This window comes from Platalea leucorodia, assembly GCF_965183815.1.
Source record: "Platalea leucorodia genome assembly, chromosome: W".
In the NCBI taxonomy this organism is placed as follows: Eukaryota; Metazoa; Chordata; class Aves; order Pelecaniformes; family Threskiornithidae; genus Platalea; species Platalea leucorodia.
In genome coordinates, this window is record NC_138859.1 from 42,829,293 (window position 1) to 42,850,194 (window position 20,902).

The following is a 20,902-nucleotide window of genomic DNA, read 5'->3' on the forward strand; positions in this document are numbered from 1 at the left end:
AGATAACTGTGATTATTTCAGATAAATTAAATACTGAAAATAAGAAATTCAACTTTTTCATTAGCATGCCACAGAAAGATTTTAGTAACATACAAAATTACACACGGACATAGTGCTCCCCATATACATAAACCAAATAAAGCTTCAGTAGCTCAAGCCCAGCCTGCAATTCTATGGAATTACTGAGGAAGTTCCCCTGATTCCTATGATGGGGACGAGAAGCTAGCCACTATTTTCACATCTACACCTTTGGCTCAGTGATTCACAACACACTCCACTAAGAAAGCAATCTTTTTACTGCCAGTTACTGCAGTTAGTCCTTTAGCTCAAATAGGGGCAGCCTGGACTGCAAAGGAAAATTTCATGGAATCTCAAAGGGAACTGAACATTTAATATCTTGTACATCCTGTGCCAAGCAGCTCTGAGAGCTGGGCCCCAAATTCAGAAGTTGTTTTTTTTTTAATTTCCAAATGAAGCAACTCAAAAAACAGAACAGAGCATTCAGTATATGAGTTGATCTAGTACATGAATCAATTTATTTATTCTTCCACAAATAATAAATTTCACTGCTGTGTGGTATAGAGAAAGACATCATAGTTATTATACTGCTTGCAGATATCTAGGTAGTTGATGGAAAAATACTTGGTAGTCTTGAAAGTGGAATGTTAGCATGAGTTGTTACTTTTCTGACAGCCTGTATTAATTACACTGAAGGAACTGTGCTCTATTCCAAGAACCATACACATGTATACAGCTGTATTGTGCTCACACTGTGAGCTGTTGTAACTAATGGTCTTTCATTTCTGAGATTGGCAACAAAATCTTTTGCAAATGCCTGTTCAGTTACTTATATTTCAGAGAAATATATGTTCTCAAAACATCCAGTTTTCATTTAGGATTGTGCACTGATACACTAAAACCACTTTTTATTTTAGCATATGTTCAAACCATACTCATGATCATCTTGCTACAAATAAAGATGTGCTGGAGAAGGTCTTCAGTTTAGGCAAAATGCTACGTAATTTTAACATACAACACAGGGTTTTGGCAAAGTGCCTACAGAAATATGACCTTTACAAGACAGTAGAAATTTCACCTTTCAATTTAACTACATAGACTTATTCACACATATTTTGTGCTGACCAATTGTACATCTGACTAATCTGCATCAGAACTATTTATTACTACATTATTGCACTTACATTTTAAAGATGATCATTCTCTGTATAATTATCAAACTAATATATGAAAAAATCCCTTCATCTCTACTTCTCAAAGACAGAGAAAACCCTTTTGTATGTAATTAGACATTAATGCAGGAAATCATCTCTCTTGTTATGGGTGCAACCTGTCTGTAACTAATATGATAGGTCAAGCCATATTATCTGCCAAGAACCAGATATTATGTAAATTATTTTTGCCAAAAGACTGAATCCTAACAGAAGACATTACAGCCATCATCACTGCTTTTAACACATCAATTTTCAAATTTAAAAGTAAATGCTGTAGAATAATTTTTTTTTTTTTTAGTTATTAGTGAGACACATGACCAAAAAGGGAAATGTTGATTCCCTAGGAAATAAACTAATTTAAGAAAATACCCAAACACTTGTCTTGGCTGAATCCTAGGTAACCTAGGTAATTAGCACAGAGTACTGAATACAACCTGAGTATAGAGCCTGACCAATAACCTTTTTGCAATATAAAGCCTGAGACCATCTTAAAAGAAGCTGAAAGATGGCTGGTTTTTGTTTGTTGTTTTATTTTTTAACTTTAAAAGTTCTCCTCTCCCTTCAGAAGAGAGGGGCTAAAATCTTTGACAGAATGTCCCCCACAATACCCTCCTTCATAGTGCTGCGTATTTCCTTTGGGCTACGTGGCCAGTGAATTCTGTTGTCTAGTCATAAAGAAGGTGGAGGCTTGTATTGACTTATTTCTCTCTCTTTTTGAAAGGAGGAAACCATTCAGCAGGTAATCCAGAAGTGTTCCGGGTAACTAAAAAAATGGAAAGAGTGCAGAAGAAATATGCTGTGCAGTGCAATTTGATGGGAAGGTAGCTATTCATTACCTTCTTCCACATTTTTACATTTACATGAATTCAGCAGGAAAAAAACAGGAAAGGACAGGGGGAGATAAGTTCTACTGCAATTTCTAAGACTTTTTTCTTACATACATGGCCACAAAAAATCACATAGATCATTGCTTTTTTAAGCCATGCTCAGTGCACATTCTAGAGACTCTTCGAATGCTTCTATTCATCCAAATTCCTGGCATGCCACTCTGTCAGGCCCCATCACATGAATTTTTGTACCACACCATCATGTCTGTGTGATGGGATCCGTGCATAGCCATTCCCCCTTCCTTGGGGCATTGGGAGATTTCCAAGGTAAGTCTCAATAACCATCAATTGATTTTTCACCTATAGACAAGATTCTTAATTGAAACTGCTGCCTCACTGACCAGATACCAGAAACAATGTTTCCTTCTTCTCCTCCTTTTGATTTTGCTAAAAATAAAAAAAATGTTCTGTTCACTAAACATGTAAGATTTTCTAGATATTTTCTGTTGATTGCATGCCTTATTCAGAATCCGTTACACTATAAACACATAGAAATGGACAAACTGAGTGCATACTTTCCTCTAGTGTAAGTTTAAAAAACTAGAAATAAAGCTTTTAAGAAAAAAACCCCAAAATGACTACTTGGAAGTATTAACACAATGGTTTTTAACATTAAAATAAATACTGTAAAAGCAAAAGAATTCTAAAATGTTACTGGATTTTTTTTTAACCTCTTAATTCCCAGGACTCAATACTTTTGAACTTTTTGAAAATACTGACAACATGACATTTCAAGTCTTGTTTATGAAGAAAAAATCTGATGCATAGTCCTTCAGAGGAATAGTTAAACAAAATGGCACTATAAACCGCAGTCAAATGATCTATTGAAGGATTTGTTATCACTATATTAGTACATTAATCACTACCTGTAACCCACTCATTACATTCAGTATCTTGGTCCTGCCAGATTTGTTCACAGTCAAAGGATTATTCAAAGTTTGATCAGCTTTGTTATTGAAGTTCTTTCTGTTGGTTTAGGAAAAAAAATCTTTATTGATAAAGATACACAAATTGTGCTGCCTTGTTAGTATCAGTTTCACAAGGTATCAGTAAGTGAATATTAATTTAAATGGTACATAAATTAATGAGAGTTGCCTACTTATAAGAGGTTTCTATGAATAGAAATCTTTAATTACTTTTGTCAGTATACAAACTATATCCTAAACTTAATAGCCTCATCACGTGTCACTCCTGTGGCTAGTTGTCTGAGCCAGCAGAATGAAAATAAGGCAGGTGCAGCTCCAAGAGACACTCAAATGATCATTTTTGCTTCTACTTAGAATGTTTTCAAAACTGTTCTTTTCTACTCATCAGGCACCATTTGCAGATCTCAAAATCAGACAGCTAAATAAAATGATGCAACCCTTAGCCTCTTGTGCTCCCTTTGATAGCACTTTTCATCGCTCAGTCTCTAACTTTTGTGTATTCATAATGGATTCTGACACAAGGATTATTTGACAGACCATTCATGAGAGATTAACATACATATTGTAACACAATCAACAGAACAGAAATTGTAACCCAGAACTACTCTCTCCAATCTAATTTCCCTCCCCTTACCTGTAAGATTTTCTGTTATGCTCCTCCCTTCCTGCCTTCTCTCTCTGGTTCAGTGAAAATCTTAAAGACTATGAAAAGAGCATTTTTTCCAAGTGGAAAATATCAAAATACAACTCTTTCCTCCTGACCCTTTATATAGTCTTCACTTTGTGTATTATCACTGAGCTTCTTGATAAAAAGATGGAAGTCTCACTACTTTGTTCTATTCCTCTATTCAAAAAACAAACTAACTCACTCACTTGAGATTAGTTTTTGAAAGAGTAAAATAACATTTTAGGTGCTCCAGGACAAGTTTAGCACTGTAAGCCCTATGCAGAGAAGTGTCTAAGGTTTACCACTGACTAAGCCTGTGAGTTTCTCTTAAGGTACATGATTTTTCATGCACTGAGAAGAGAAGCTAGAAACCTAATTCAGGGCTTTGTATTTTACGATGGTAGTGAAACACCTCAATCGGTGGTCCCTAAGTCCACCTGTAAATTTAACTCTCAAACTGTAGATGGTCCCTCTGTCTTACAGCACTAGTCAAGTTGAAGAAAATATTTTAAATAGAAATATTAAGTTGAAAAAGGCTGGAGCATCACATATATTCAAATTTTATTTAATATTATAGGTACTTGTAGAGGGATTTAACCCCTGTGCACTCTTCTGACCCCTACCAAGGCAGATTCCTCAGCAGACAGTGAGAAAACATCTAAGAGAAGAAGGGATGCTGTCAGCTACATCATATCAGTCTACAACTCTGGCATTAGAAAAAGAAACAAACCCAATTTTCTAATTTGCAATATGTTAAATATCCATTTAAATACTCTTTTGAAACAAAGTGTCACTGGTGCAAATTATAATCTTTAATTAATAAACTATAATATGAACAGTACTGCAAGGTGGAAAGTAACAAGGGCAAGACTATCCATTTTTACTGAAAGATTTTATTGTCTCACTAATTCTGTTCAAATTGCACCGAGCCGAATTTGTTGTCATTCAATATTTTTGCACAGCTGCCAACAATACATTCATTAAGCACACAACAGAATGGATGCATATTAGTATAACATAAACAAAAGTTAGAAATAGTCATGTCTTTTCTCTCTGATCATAAACTTCATAATTTTTTTACACGTGCTTGTTTCTGATTATAAACAGATGATAAGAATTTCTCCAGTTGTTAAACACCATTACTCTATAAATGAATCATGCAAAAGATAGTGAAAGATACAAAGGGAAAAAAGTGACAGAAAAATGGGAGTTAAAAAAAATCTTTAATGTAAATATAGGTAGACAGAGAGTATAATGCTCATCAGTCTGAGTCATAAAAGTCTCCTTGAACCAACAATCCTTCCAAAATCACCTCTAAATTGTAGTGGTTAGTGGGCAATACCTACCAAAGAGCTGCAGTTTCATATTACAACTTGTGCCATATTAATAATTTGTTGAAATCAAAAGTTTAAGATCCTTCATCCTATACCTTCCTAGGCACATGTGCTCATCTTGCACTGGCTTTTATAATCTTCAGATAATATGTTAAGATCACTAAAATGGAAAAAAAATAACCTGTCAAAACAGTTGAATTAGCTTAATATGTGATTGGAAAAGAACAGGAGAAAGGTAAAGTCATACAGAAAGGAAAAGGGAGCAAGGACACCACCCCACACCCCACACCCCGCCTTTTTGGCAGCGGCAAGCTGTTCATTTGAATTGGCGGTAATGTGAAACTGCAGCCTTAACTCATGCTTTTTTCAGTGTGCGTGTCAGTAAACTGCCTGCATTCCAAGCCAGACAGACGATGGTTTTGAACCTGAAGTCATAAAATATTATAGAAATGCCAATAGTTTAAATGAAGCTTGTTGCATTAATTTCTTACATGAGATATGCCCTTCCACATTGTTCTTTAACAAGATATTGCTAGCTTCTCGCATACCATTAACTTATTATTCAGGATAACAAAAGGATTGGGAAATCTCTAACAGCAAAAAAAAAAAAATCCAGTTCATAAAGGACACACCAAGGGAAGTGGTATAGACACATCAATTGGCTCTGCTAAATATTAGTAGCTTCTATTATCATGCACTCACTCATTCTTCTGAATGCTGTATTAGGCAAACATTTTTTTTCCTCCTATATGACTGAATTCAGCTTGACAAAATTTTCCCATATGGTCTATAGCAATCCAGTCTTTGTTGTACCTTACTTTACCTTTAGTAGGATTTGAGCAGGTGCCTAGGACAGTTATCACCTCCCGTAACCTGGGATTTTACACCTGAACAGGCAAGTAATCCTAGTCAATTGACGTACCACCTGATTGAAGGGTGCCTTGCCTACCCCAATGAAACCCAGCAGCTTCTAGCACTGGTTAGCATGTCCAATCGAGCCATGGTTCAGTATTATCAGAGGAGCATGGTTAAGACAGGGACCCAAACCACCTCTGAGGGTTCCATGATTGAGACAGAGATCCAAACCCCAACTACAGTAATTGCCCCAGTAGTGAAAAATAAATAATTGATGCAGAGGTCGATGGGTCCATATCATCAATTAGTAAGGGAGGAGGAGGAGGAGGAAGGGTCTGATCAGGAAGCTGTTCTTTTGGCAAAGAAACAGGAGGAAGAAGTGAGAGAAATCACCCAACAGGCGGAAACTACTCGGTCCCTGACCTTGAGAGAACTTCAAGACATGCAGGAAGATTACAGCTGCCAGCGAGGTGAGCAGATTGCTCTGGGGGCTGGGGAACTGACAAAGAAATCAGAAAAAAGGCAACAATCCACAGCCTCTGGAGGTGGATCCTGTCAAGCATGAAAGCAAGATATCCGTTCAAGGAAGATCTTGCGAATTACCAAGGAAGGTATCCAGTACCTCAGAGAATTAGCGGTGCTGGAAGTCAGCTACAGTGACCTGGACGACAAACAGGTCTCCAAAGATCTGGATGATGTCCAGTGTACATGGACCATGTGGAGGAAGGTGGTCCAAAATGCCCCAGCATCATATTCCTAACAGCTTAGCAAGAATGTATTGCCCAGATACAGATACACAAACTGTGGGGAGAGCATCTTCCTGGCTCTGAAATTCTGAAGAAAATCTCTCTCCCTTCACATACCCACGGGCCAGCGCCTCGGCTATCAGGGGTTCCCCATGGAGTCAGTCCCCTCCCGCACCGGTCAGAGGGAAAGCCCTAGGCGCATGCCACGTGGCACTCTGGTTCTTTCTGTGTGACCAGGGGGAAGACATGAAGAAGTTGGATGGTGAGCTCACCTTTAAGCTGGAAACCCATGTATGCAAAGTGATGGGGAAGATGGCTGCTAAGAAGGGGTCGTCCAAGAAGGCTGTCAGTTCAATTGCTGTTGAGACCAAAGAAGGCAGTCAGCGATCCCCCAGATGTAGAAGAAGGACTGAGATCACCTCCCTTGATTATGGTGAAGGGACCTCTGGTCTGGCAGTGCAAGGGTCAGACAGTGAATACTCCATCTGGAAATAGAGGGTCCCTGCCTTCAGCCAGGAGGAGGAAAGGGGCAACAAGGTTTACTGGACTGTGTGTATTTGATTGCCTGGAACATCGGATCCACAGAAGTATAAAGCTCTGGTGGACACTGGTGCACAGTGTACCCTAATGCCATCAGGATATAACGTGTGGAACCCATTTGGATTTCTGGAGTGACAGGGTTATCCTAACAGTTGCCTATGTTGAAGGCTGAGATGAGCCTAACGGAACAAGTGGCAAAAGCATCCTATTGTGACCGGCCCGGAGGCCTTGTGTATTCTTGGCATAGACTACCTCAGGAGAGGGTAATTCAAGGACCCAAAAGGGCACCGATGGGCTTTTGGTGTAGCTGCCATGGATACAGAGATCAAACAGCTGTCTACCCTGTCTGGTCTCTTGGAGGACCCCTCTGTTGTGGGGTTGCTGAGGGTCATAAACAGCAGGTGTTGATTGCTACCATGATGGTGCACCGGCAGCAATATCGCACCAACCCAGACTCCCTGGTTCCCATCCATGAGCTGATTCATCAATTGGAGAGCCAAGGAGTGATCACCAAGACTCACTCACCCCTTAATAGTCCCATATGGCCAGTCTGACACAGGGCTGAAGTTAACCATGGACTATCGCGGCCTGAATGAAGTCACGCCACCGCTGAGTGCTGCTGTGCCGGACATGCTAGAGCTGCAATATGATCTGGAGTCAAAGGCAGCCAAGCGGTATGCTGTCATTGACATTGCCAATGTGTTTTTCTCAATCCCTTTGGCAGCAGAATGCAGGCCACAGTTTACTTTCACGTGGAGGGGTGTCCAGTACACCTGGAATCGATTATCCCAGGGGTGGAAACACAGCCCTACTATTTGTCATGGACTGATCCAGACTGGAACAGGGTGAAACCCCTGAACACCTGCCAACTATTGTTGACATCATTGTGTGGGGCAACAAAGTGGAAGAAGTGTTTGAGAAAGGAAGAAGAGGAATTCAGATCCTTCTGAAAGTCGGTTTTGCCATAAAAAAGAGCAAGGTCAAAGGACCTGCACAGGAGATCCATTTCTTGGGCATAAAATTGCAGGATGGACATCGTCACATCCCTATGAATGTGATCAATAAGATAACAACTGTGTCCCCACCAGCTAACAGAAAAGAAACACAAGCTGTTCTAGGTGTTGTAGGTTTCTGGAGAATGCATATTCCTAATTATAGTCAGCTTGTGAGCCCTCTCTATTGAGTGACCTGAAAGAAGAAGTATTTTGAGTTGGGCCCTGAGCAACAGCAGACCTTTGAAGAGATCAACTAGGAGATAGCTCGTGCAGTAGCACTTGGGCCTGTCCGTACAGGACCAGTTGTGTAAAATGTGCTCTACACTGCAGCCAGGGAGCATGGCCTCACCTGGAGCCTCTGGCAGAAAACACCAGCAGAAACCTGAGGTCGACCTCTAGGGTTTTGGAACTGGGACCTGAGCATGATGCAAATGGTATGGAATAAGGGGTGGAGATTGTATTGGGTCTGGCATGGGATGGAGTTAACTTTCCTCATAGCAACCTGTATGGTGTTCTGTTTTGGATTTGTGGCTAGAACAGTGTTGATAACACACCAATGTTTTGGCTACTGCTGAGCAGTGCTCCCACAGCATCAAGGCTGTCTCTCCAACTCCCCCTGACCCCAAAGGCCAGTAGGCCAGGGTGGGAGGGGACATAGCCAGGACAGCTGACTCAAACTGATCAAAGCAATATTCCATACAATATGATGTCATGCTCAGCAATAAAATCTAAGAGAAGGGTGGGGTGGGGTGGATTTGTTATTAAGGCCTTTGTCTTCCAAAGCAATTGCTACACATACTGAGGCCCTACTTCCCAGGAAGTGGCTGGACATTGCCTGCTCATGGGAAGTAGAGAATAAATCTTATTTTTGCTTTGCTTTGCTTCCATGAGCTGCCTTTGCTTGCTTTCATTAAACTGTCTTCATCTTGACCCACAAGTTTTTCATCTTATTTTCTCCCCCTGTCCTGCTGAGGAGGGTGAGTGGCTTGCTGGGCACCTGGTAGCCAGACAAGGTCAACCCACCACATGTGGTCACTGAATTACTTCTTAATCAACATTTCAATACTTCTCTCAGATTCAGCTTCTTGAGAATTCAGGCACTGCTAAATACATTTGATATTTGAAGCAAGAAAATAGCCCTGTCCTTGTAAGTTTGCAGCTTCTTCTGAGCTTATCTTTTGCTACTCCACAGCTGAAGTGTCAGAAGAGAGTAGACTTCACCAAAGAAGTTTAATTATTTTGTGGATTGATTTTGTAGAATAATATATCTCAGTGATGAACTGCCAAGAAAGTTAACTGCATTAGAGTGGAAGAAATCCTTAAAGAGGAATTGTAGTTTTGGCAACTGCAAGATAGCTCCTGGAGATCTGCACACATCTGTAACAAATGCTATGCTACTGTAAATACTTATGAAAGAACTTGTTTTGTTTGATCAGTAGTGGCTATTTATTTAGGAATCCAAGAGCTATTTCTGACTGAACTGCTCCCTTTGAAATTATTCACAGTGCAATGGGTATACAAATAAGCACTACACAAATAAATACTTTTACTGGTAGATTTTTTGGGACTCTCCCATCTTTATACATACATTACTTCCAGCTTCCTTTCTCCTCTATTGGAGACTCTAGTAGATAAAGGTTGGGAAAGAACATTAAAGAACAGGAAGTATACAAGCCCACTACACCCTGAGCAAAGAACATGGGGAGGGTCAGATGCACACACACTATATACAGAAGGCTAGGACAAAAAAAGCAAAAACAGTTCAGCCATTTGATGAACTTGTGCAGATACGATCGAACAAAAATATGGATAGCACACTGAGAAGAACCCCAGTTACTAATAAATAATTTCTCTTATGATCAGATACAATAACTTTTACCTTGCAAAACTCATTAAGGCTGAAAATTAAAAAGGAAAGCTCACAACACACTTTTTTCTTAATTCAGAAGTACATTTTTCCAACAATTCATTTTGATCAGATGGGAGAACAAAAAAACATCATAAAAACATGTCAGAAAAAAAGTTGTTGCAAAGATCTAAGGCAGTTAAAACAAATTTTAAAAAACTGCTCTAAAACAATTAAAAACAGCAGCTCACATGTCATCCATCAAGTTCCTGGAATGTGTAGAGGACTGTTTCCTCTTACAAATGTTAGATGTGCTAACCAGGAAGGAGGCACTACTGGACCTGCTATTCACAAACCAAGAAAACCTGCTTTGTAATATCTCGGTCAGTAACAACCTTGGCTGCAGTGATCACAATATTGTGGAGTTCGGGATCCGGCTGAGCATGGTGAAGGTTAGCACCAAGACAAGGGTTCTAGATTTTAGAAGAGCAAACTTCAGCTCGCTCAGAGCTCAGTTGGGAGGGATTCCGTGGGAAGCTTCCATGGAGGATAAAGGAGCCAGCAAGTGCTGGGAGTTCTTCAAGAATGCTCTCTTGGAAGCACAAAACCAGTTTATCCCCTATAAAAGAAAGGGAAGTAAGCAGAGCAAGAGGCCCCCTTGGCTCAACCACGATCTCCTGGGTCTGCTTAAAACCAAGAGAGATGCGTACCAGAGATGGAGAAGTGGAAGATTGTCCACTGAGAACTACAAGGGCATTGCCAGAGTGTGCAGAGATGCAGTTAGAAAGGCAAAAGCTCAGCTTGAATTGGAACTGGCCAGAGATGTCAAAAATAACAAGAAAGGGTTCTTCAGGTATGATGTAATTTGCAAGCAGAAACAGAAGGAAAACATAGGCCCACTGTTAAACAGTAGAGGTGAATCAGTCACCAACAATGCTGAAAAGGCAGAGGGTCTCAACACTTTCTTCACCTCTGTCTTTACCAACACTGTTGGGTCCCAGGCGTTGGGAACGAAAATCCAGGATGATCCAAACATAGACCCACCATCAGTGAAGAAGGAGTTAGTATGTGAATTATTACAGGAGCTTGACCCCTACAAATTGATGGGCCCTGACGCCATCCACCCGAGGCTGTTGAGAGAGCTGGCTGATGTCATTGCGGGGCCACTCTCTATAATCTTCGAGAATTCATGGAGATCGGGGGATGTCCCAGAGGACTGGAGGAAGGCGAATGTTACCCCTGTCTACAAGAAGGGCTCAAGGGTGGATCCGGGCAATTATAGGCCCATCAGTCTTACTTCAGTCCCCGGGAAAGTTATGGAACGGATCCTCCTGGGGGCCATCACGAGTCAAATGAAGCACGTGATTGGGAAAAGCCAACACGGCTTCACTAAGGGCAGATCGTGCCTGACAAATCTGGTGGCCTTCTATGATAAAGTGACCTGCTCGGTTGACATGGGGCGAGTGGTTGACGTTGTCTACTTGGACTTCTCCAAGGCCTTTGATACCGTTCCCCACGGCCTCCTCCTGGAGAAATTGATGCATTATGGCCTGGACAAGTGGTCTGTGCAGTGGGTGAGGAATTGGCTGGCGGGCTGCACTCAAAGGTGGTGGTAAATAGGTCTTTTTCAAACTGGCAACCCGTCACAAGTGGGGTCCCCCAGGGATCGATATTGGGCCCAACGTTATTCAATATCTTCATAAGTGATCTGGATAACGGGATCAAGTGTAGCCTGATGAAGTTTGCAGATGACACCAAATTGAGTGGGGAAGTAGACACTCTGGAAGGGAGAGCCACCCTGCAGGAAGATCTGGATAGGCTGGAGAGTGGAACCTTATGAAGTTTAACAAAGACAGACAAGTGTAAGGTCTTGCACCTGGGAAAACAGAATCCAGGAGTGCAGCTCAGACTGGGATCCACCTGGCTAGAGAGCAGCTCCGTGGAAAGGGACCTGGGGGTCCGGGTGGACAGGAAGCTCAATATGAGTGAACAGCGTGCTGCTGCGCCAAGAAGGCCAATAGGATGCTGGGTTGTATCAAAAAGGGCATCGCCAGCAGAGATACAGAAGTCACTATCCCACTCTACTCGGCGCTTGTCAGGCCACACCTGGAATATTGTGTACAGTTCTGGTCCCTGTTATACAAAAAAGATGTGGACAGGCTGGAGGGGGTCCAGAGAAGGGCCACCAAGATGATCAAGGGTCTGGGCAGCCTGCCGTATGAGGATAGGCTGAGAGAGCTGGGCTTGTTCAGCCTTGAGAAAAGGAGGCTTAGAGGTGCTCTCATCACCATGTACCAGTGCTTAAAGGGGAGCTACAAAGAAGATGGAGACTCCCTTTTTACAAGGAGTCCCATGGTGAGGACAAGGGGTGACTGGTACAAGTTACTCCCAGGGAGATTCCGATTGGACACGAGAGGTAAATTTTTCACAATGAGAACAGTCAATCATTAGAATAATCTCCCCAGGGAAGTGGTTGACTCCGCTACGCTGAACACGTTTAAGACTCAGCTGGACGTGGTGCTGGGCCATCTCGTCTAGATTGTGCTAGAAAGGTTGGACCAGATGATCCTTGAGGTCCCTTCCAACCTGGTATTCTATGATTCTATGATTTAGCTAACACATTTTTCAATTACTTATTTGGATCAAACTGCTGGTCATGAAGCATTTAAAGTGCATTATACATTGTTTTTAGTTTACACATGGTATAAGTAGCTATTAGACACTCAAGATCATACTTCTTAATTTTTTAAAAGCAAACATACAATTTATATGATACACATATACTAAACCCAAAAAGTTTCCTAGCACCCAGTATTCTTTTTAGCACTAACCATCAATATTATCATAGACATATTTTCTGTTACTTCATGTAACCTGATGAAAGTTGAAAAATGCATGAACCCTAAAGCAAGGAAGGAGAGGTGGGGGGGTAGCCTTGTACGTTAGAGAGTGTTTTGAATGTCTAGAACTCAATGACAGTAATGATAAGGTTGAGTGCTTATGGGTAAAGATCAGGGGGAAGGCTAATAAGGCAGATATCCTGGTGGGAGTCTGTTACAGACCACCCAACCAGGATGAGGAAACAGATGAAGTATTCTACAAGCGGCTGGGAGAAGTCTCATGATCTCTAGCCCTTGTTCTCGTGGGAGACTTCAACTTACCAGATATCAGCTGGAAATACAACACAGCAGAGAGGAAGCAGTCTCAGAGGTTCCTGGAGTGTGTGGGAGATAACTTCCTGACGCAGCTGGTAAGGGAGCCAACCAGGGGAGGTGCCCCGCTGGACCTGCTGTTTACGAACAGAGAGGGCCTGGTGGGCAATGTGGTGGTCGGAGGCTGTCTTGGGCTCAGCGACCATGAAATGATAGAGTTTTCGATTCTTGGAGAAGTAAGGAAGGGGGTCAGCAGAACTGCTACCCTGAACTTTAGGAGGGCAGACTTTGGATTGTTTAGGAGCCTGGTTGACAGAGTCCCTCGGGAGGCAGTCCTGAAGGGCAAAGGAGTCCAGGAAGGCTGGATGTTATTCAAGGAGGAAATCTCAAAGGCGCAGGAGCAGGCCGCCCCATGTGCCGTAAGTCGAGCAGGCGGGGGAGAAGACCAGCCTGGCTGAACAGAGAGCTTTGGCTGGGACTCAGGGGAAAAAAAGAGAGTTTATGACCTTTGGAAGAAGCGGCAGGTGACTCAGGAGGACTACAAGGACGTTGTTAGGTTACGCAGGGAGAAGATTAGAAAGGCGAAGGCCCAGCTAGAACTTAAACTGGCCGCTGCCGTTAAGGATAACAAAAAATGTTTTTATAAATATATCAGCAACAAAAGGAGGGCCAAGGAGAATCTCCATCCTTTGTTGGATGCAGAGGGAAACATCGCCACAAAGGATGAGGAGAAGGCTGAGGTACTTAATGCCTTCTTTGCCTCAGTCTTTAATAGTCAGACTGGTCATCCTCAGGGTATTCAGGCCCCTGAGCTGGGAGATGGAGATAGGAAGCAGAATGAAGCCCCAATAATCAAAGAGGTAACAGTCACCGACCTGCTCCTCCACCTGGATGCGCACAAGTCCATGGGGCCAGACGGGATCCACCCGAGGATACTGAGGGAAATGGCAGAGAAGCTTGCCAGTCCACTCTCCATCATTTATCAGCAGTCCTGGTCAACCAGGGAGGTCCCAGATGACTGGAAGCTAGCAAATGTGATGCCCCTCTACAAGAAGAGTCGGAAGGAGGATCCGGGGAACTACAGGCCTGTCAGCCTGACCTCGGTGCTGGGGATGGTCATGGAGCAGATCATCTTGAGCGCCATTACGTGGCACGTGCGGGACCACCGGGGGATCGGGCCAGCCAGCATGGGTTTATGAAAGGGAGATCCTGCTTCACTAACCTGATCTCCTTCTGTGACAAGGTGACCCTCTTAGTGGATGAGGGGAAGGCTGTGGATGTTGTCTACCTGGACTTTAGTAAGGCCTTTGACACTGTCTCCCACAGCATTCTCCTGGAGAAGCTGGCTGCTCACAGCTTGGATAAGTGCACTCTGCGCTGCGTTAAAAACTGGCTGGACGGCCGAGCCCAGAGAGGGGTGGTGAATGGAGTCAAATCCAGTTGGCGGCCGGTCACGAGTGGTGTTCCCCAGGGCTCAGTACTGGGGCCGGTCCTGTTCAATATCTTCACTGATGATCTGGATGAGGGGATTGAGTGCACCCTCAGTAAGTTTGCAGGTGACACCAAGTTGGGTGGAAGGGTCGATCTGCTGGAGGGTAGGAGGGCCCTACAGAGGGACCTGGACAGGCTGGATCATTGGGCCGAGGCCAACTGCATGAGATTCAACAAGGCTCAGTGCTGGGTCCTGCACTTTGGTCACAACAGCCCCATGCAACGCTACAGGCTTGGGGAGGAGTGGCTGGAGAGCTGCCTGGCGGAAAAGGACCTGGGGGTGTTGGTTGACAGCCGCCTGAACATGAGCCAGCAGTGTGCTCAGGTGGCCAAGAGGGCCAATGGCATCCTGGCTTGTATCAGGAATAGTGTGGCCAGCAGGACCAGGGAGGTGATAGTGCCTCCGTACTCAGCACTGGTGAGGCCACACCTCGAGTACTGTGTTCACTTTTGGGCCCCTCACTACAAGAAGGACATCGAGGTGCTGGAGCGTGTCCAAAGAAGGGCAACAAAGCTGGTGAAGGGTCTAGAGAACAAGTCTTATGAGGAGCAGCTGAGGGAGCTGGGGTTGTTTAGTTTGGAGAAGAGGAGGCTGAGGGGAGACCTTATTGCTCTCTACAACTGCCTGAAAGGAGGTTGTAGCGAGGTGGGGGTCGGTCTCTTCTCCCTAGTAACAAGTGATAGGAGTAGAGGAAATGGCCTCAAGCTGCGCCAGGGGAAGTTTAGGTTGGATATTAGGAAAAACTTCTTCACCGAAAGGGTAGTCAGGCACTGGCACAGGCTGCCCAGGGAAGTGATTGAGTCTCCATCCCTGGAGGTATTGAAAAGACGGGTAGACCTGGTGCTTGAGGACATGGTTTAGTGGTGGACTTGGCAGTGATAGGTTAATGGTTGGACTCAATGATCTTAAGGGTCTTTTCCAACCATAATGATTCTATGATTCTATGACTCTTGACTTAACACTGAAGCACATCACCACAAAGGAAGTCATATCACCAAATATAGAACCTGAGTGATGGGATTTTATGGATGGATGATGATTATTTGCAGCACTTGGGAAAACCTGAGTAATGAATGTACTTCATCACTAGAACTGCAAGCAATTACCACCTGGTTATAAGACAGAAGACTAGCATCATCCTCAGTACTAAAATTTGCTCTAGTTTAAGTTAATACTGAAACTAACTCAAATGAACGAGTCCAGAAGGGGAGTGGGCCTATAGAAAAATAAATAGAATTTTTCTTAAATAGAAAAACATAAAACTGATTTTGTACCCAGTGACAGTAGAAGAGAGAAAAAAAAAATCTGTTTTTGAAATGGCCCTCAAACCGTTTTGTAAGGAGGTTATGATATGACGGATGCATTTGTAGTGGTATGGATTCAAGACGTGAAAAGACCCACCACACAAAATCATACATGTCTGTACAGTTTCTATGTCATATAAGAATTGGTTATCACCAAGGGATTTTAAACTATTCATATGTGCATTTACACCTCAAAAGACATGATCTCAAGTAAAGTAATACAGAAATGATCAAGAAACTGATCTGGGACCATATTTTATCAACAGTGTACGTACTATAAAAATTCTTTGTGCATAGTTACATAAAACTATGTATAAATAAAACCTTTATAAAAAATGTTACCAAAATGAAACAAAATGTTAAGAATATGAAAGTTCCTTGCATTCCAAGTAAACAACAGAGAACAAAGAAATTATGTTTTCCAGGCCCGTTTAACAAACAGAGAATAACTAAGAATAAATTCTGTTATCATTTAGCATGTAGTAACATACTACATATTATCATTTTACATTAGTTAAAATAGGGCTGTTCTCACAGGCTTTTATACATTGAAAACTGCTTAAACTCTGAAGTAATATGTATATTATACAAAGCCAGAAAAAAAGCCAGGAAACAGACAAAGCATTAAATTTTTAAAATAATTATGGTATTACAAATATATATTGGGTCTGGCTGAGATGGAGTTAATTTTCCCCATAGCAGCCCTCATAGTGCTGTGCTTTGTATTGTTAGCTAGAAAGGTGTTGATAACACACCAGTGTTCTGGCTACTGCTGAGCAGTGCTCCCACAGCATCAAGGCTGTCTCTCCAACATTCCCCCCTCACCAGTAGGCTGGGGGTGGGCAAGATCTTGGGAGGGGAAATAGCCAGGACAGCTGACTCAAACTGACCAAAAGGATATTCCATATCATATGACATCTGCTCAGCAATAAAAGCTAAGAGAAAGGAGGAGGGGGGGCATTCCCAGGCTGCCCAGGGAAGCGGTTGAGTCCCCATCCCTGGAGGTATTTAAAAGACATGTAGATGTAATGCTTTGGGACATGGTTTAGTGGTGGACTTGGCAGTGCTAGGTTAACGGTTGGACTTGATGATCTTAAAGGTCTTTTCCAACCTAAATGATTCTATGATTCTATGATTCCATGATTCGTTATTTACGACATCTGTCTTCCGGTGCAACCGCTACATGTACTGAAGCCCTACTTCCCAGGAAGTGGCTGGACATCACCTGCTGATGGGAAGCAGAGAATAAATCTTTTGTTTTCCTTTGCTTCTGTGCACAGCCTTTGCTTTTGCTTTATTAAACTGCCTTTATCTTGACCCACGAGTTTTTTTCCATCTTATTTTCTCCCCCCTGTCCTGCTGAGGAGGGGAGAGAGAGAGCGGCTTAGTGGACACCTGGCATCCAGCCAAGGTCAACCCACCACAACAACTCATGTAAGATGCAATAAATTTTCAATATCTTTATAATTAAAGCAGACAAAAAGCAAAGGTCATTCAAGTTTTAAGAGTTATCTAGAAGAAATAACTTTCATTTTTGATCTGATCAGAATTGTCCATATACATTTACCAAAGCTAGCAAGTGTCCATAAAAACATATGTTGAACATATATGCAATATAGAGAATAGGTATATAGATGTTAAAAGCTATGAAGAAAAAAAGGCTTTTACTTTAAAAGCTAACTATCGCTCTTTTTTTTTTTTTTAATTATTATTAAAGCAAGCACAGGTAATATGCTTTAATTTCTTAGGATTATTAGAAGAAAAGAACTAGGATTTTGGAGAAGGAAACTAACTCTGAATTATAATTTGTTATGCTTTCTAAAATTTTGTAGAATGTAGGTGTTTTAAGTGTGCTTGAAACCAGTCAATTTTTTTCATTAAGAACAAATGGCTAACTCAAAATGGAAAGATTAAATTGAAAAGAGTTGGTTTATGAATGAAATATCAACTGAGTAAATACTAACCACAAAACTACTGGAAGAATGCAAGGAGACTGTTAAGCTTTCTAAATGGTGATATATTTTAATATCCCTTTTTGTTTCTATTCTGAAAGACATTCTGAAATGGCTTACAGATTAAAAAGTTTTATTTCAAATTTGCAATGATGCTGGCAGGTCAGTACCTGTTTCTATGTCTATATCAGTACCTTATATCTGAGATATAAAATAGGGATGAAGCTCTGATTTGAGAATTTCACCACTTAAAGAAAACCATTTTTATTCAGACAACTTCTTCATTACAATGTTATGGACAATGAACTCATAGTTTCAGTTTTCAGGAAAAAAAGAAGTCGTCCATGGATGTTTTGGGAGACTCTGAATGCCATTCTTTCAGGATGGCAATTATTTATTATATAAATAATGGAGGAAAATAAAATAATTGGAGGAATGCATTGGGCAGAGTAGAGAAGGCTGAAAACATTCAGAAAAAGAATGGAAATTCACAGAACAGTGAGCAAGAACGAAAAAATCTTCCAAGAATTTGCATGCTGAAATAAACACTAAAGAAAACTGCAGCGTCTTCTGTCTAGAAGCCAGCAACTAAGATAGTTCCAGTACTCAAATTATTGACTTAATAGCATATACAAATATTCTACAACCTACTTAATATTACCACTTGTCATCACAAGGAACATATGTTAAATGATAATACAAACCCCAAAATACTTTCAGTTTAATAGAATTCTTGGAATGAATGCATTACCTTAACAACAGGATTCAGCAGAACAACACCTGATTTCTTTGTAATAATTTGCTTTGTTGTGTAATGATGGTCTATGAGCTGAGGAATAGTTGGAAACCCAGTTCCTTCAAAACGATACTGATTCTGTATGAAGGTAAAAGGAAATAATTGTTTCTGTACAAGCAAAATTTCAAAGAAACCGCAAAAGAACATTACCAAGCTTTCATCAATAGTAACAAAATAAAGATAAGTTTGCTTTTACAGAATTAAATCTCTATCCTAATCAATTTAATAACACTTCTACTGAAGTAAATGGAATGATGATCAGGAAGATAATAAATTAATAAATGCAAAATTACTGCATCACTCATTTAAAGCAACATAATAAAATAACTAGTTATTTAAACTATTATTTATTTATTTATTTAAAGGAAGCTCTTCTAATGTAAGAGGTGGGACAGTTTGGGACACTTAAGCTGTGACAGAATGAAATAAAAAGATTATAAACTGGAAGAAACAATACTAACTTCCAGAGTACCAAAGACTCTAAAAATAATAATAATAAAAAATACTAAAAAATAAACATCTGACAATCTAATAAACGAGATAAATAACACTATCTCACCCAGATCTTACTGCGCTTAGAACATTTTATAAAATTAACAAATCCCTAGCACAGAGTATGGACCCATGATTGGTCTTTAATAAGAAGTGTATATCAGAAGAGTCTACAAAGGCAGGCCATGCGTGTAATTTATAGAGAAGCTGAGCAAGACAAAATTCCTTTCTTTTCCTCTTGTACACTTTTTATCAGTTTATATCATTTTAGATACATAATTCAACATAATGGCAACAGAACTGTGGGATCTCTTAATATTTTCTTAGAAGCACATAAAATTTTCTTAGCAAAGAATGCTATAAGGTACTTTCAGGTACTAAGGAAAAAAAGAATATCTTCATTGCTTATGCCTGCCCTTACACTTGAGGGGGGGAAAAATGGTAAATTAGTATTTATTTCATCATCTTAAATTCTATGTTACGGCTAAGTGATTGGGAAGCAGAATAAACTACTGTGTCTATACAAGGTCTCAATATCTACAGTTAGAGGACTCTTCCCACAAGAGAGAAACTACTGTAAGCCAGCCAGCAGAATGGGCAACAATAAACAAAGACTACAATAAAAAAAAGCATAGATGGTGATTCAGGTTCATTTACAAAACTGGGCAATGAAAACCTCTACCACTGCCATGCAGATTTTTTTCTTTCTAACACCTACAATTAAAGTCTTTGCAGAATGCATTATACCAAGTTTTTCTTCATTAGGAATAAAAACATCCATTTCCTGTAATGTTTTATCACTATTAGTAAATAGAGCGTGGTCATGTCACTTAATTTTATCTTATTACTGGTTCTCTATTGTAAACATGCTTTCATAGTTTAAAATACTTGTTATGGTTTATTCCCCTAACGTCATTCACTAATTAATACTGACTCAGCTTTGCTTGTCCAGTAACACTAGTCTCCATTCCTTTCAAATAACCTCCTTCAAATTTCTGTTCTGATGATCCAAAAAACCTTAGCATGGTTAGGGTACTGATGTCCTGAGAGTCTGCCTAGCACAATAACCAGTACTACATAACATTTCCTCATACCAGACCCAGCCTTGCACTCATCTGCTGCCATTTAAGCTTACTTACCTTCAGAGCAGACAATGTTCTTTTATTCTGTGTATTTATTTACATGGGATCCTGATTAAAATCACTAACAAACAACAGTTTGAAAATAGCATAGCCTCAAAGAGGAACAGTGAAAAACAGAGTAGCCCTTAGTGACAGCAATGAATTATGATGCTTAAAACTGAAGGATGAATTGATTTATCATGCAAATACTTTTATTTGGATTAGCACTTAAAAATATTTGCAAAACTAGAAAGAATACTTATGCAATTAAAGGACCACTGTTAAAACAGGTATATGTTGTACTTCTGCTCTGCAGTCTTTGATTCAGAAGAAAATTTAAGGCCAGTGGAGACCAAATCTGTCAGTGATGCAAGAGTGTGATTTGACCAGTCACAGAGAGCTGATTCAACACTATTTATACCAATGTGAAAAAAAATTCTTACACTTTACTCTCAGCAAACTTCCCTACCAAGATGTTCATGAATCCAGTCACTCTTGTCATATGGCCATAACGCTCCCACCACTTATTAAATGCTTTTTAGGGTTAATAAGCTTTTTTAAAAAA

General features: G+C 40.8%; 1 protein-coding gene across 2 annotated transcripts in view; it reads right to left on the minus strand.

The window, feature by feature from the left end:
* Positions 1 to 20,902, minus strand: part of LOC309601615 (tyrosine-protein kinase Fer-like) — a gene marked incomplete at its 5' end in the record, with an annotated part of 158,509 nt that overhangs the window by 72,085 nt on the left and 65,522 nt on the right. For both annotated transcript variants that reach the window (XM_082334752.1, XM_082334751.1), the window contains one exon: positions 18,680 to 18,802. In XM_082334752.1, coding sequence (XP_082190878.1) covers positions 18,680 to 18,802 — 123 coding nt within the window. The remainder of the gene's footprint in view (positions 1 to 18,679; positions 18,803 to 20,902) is intronic.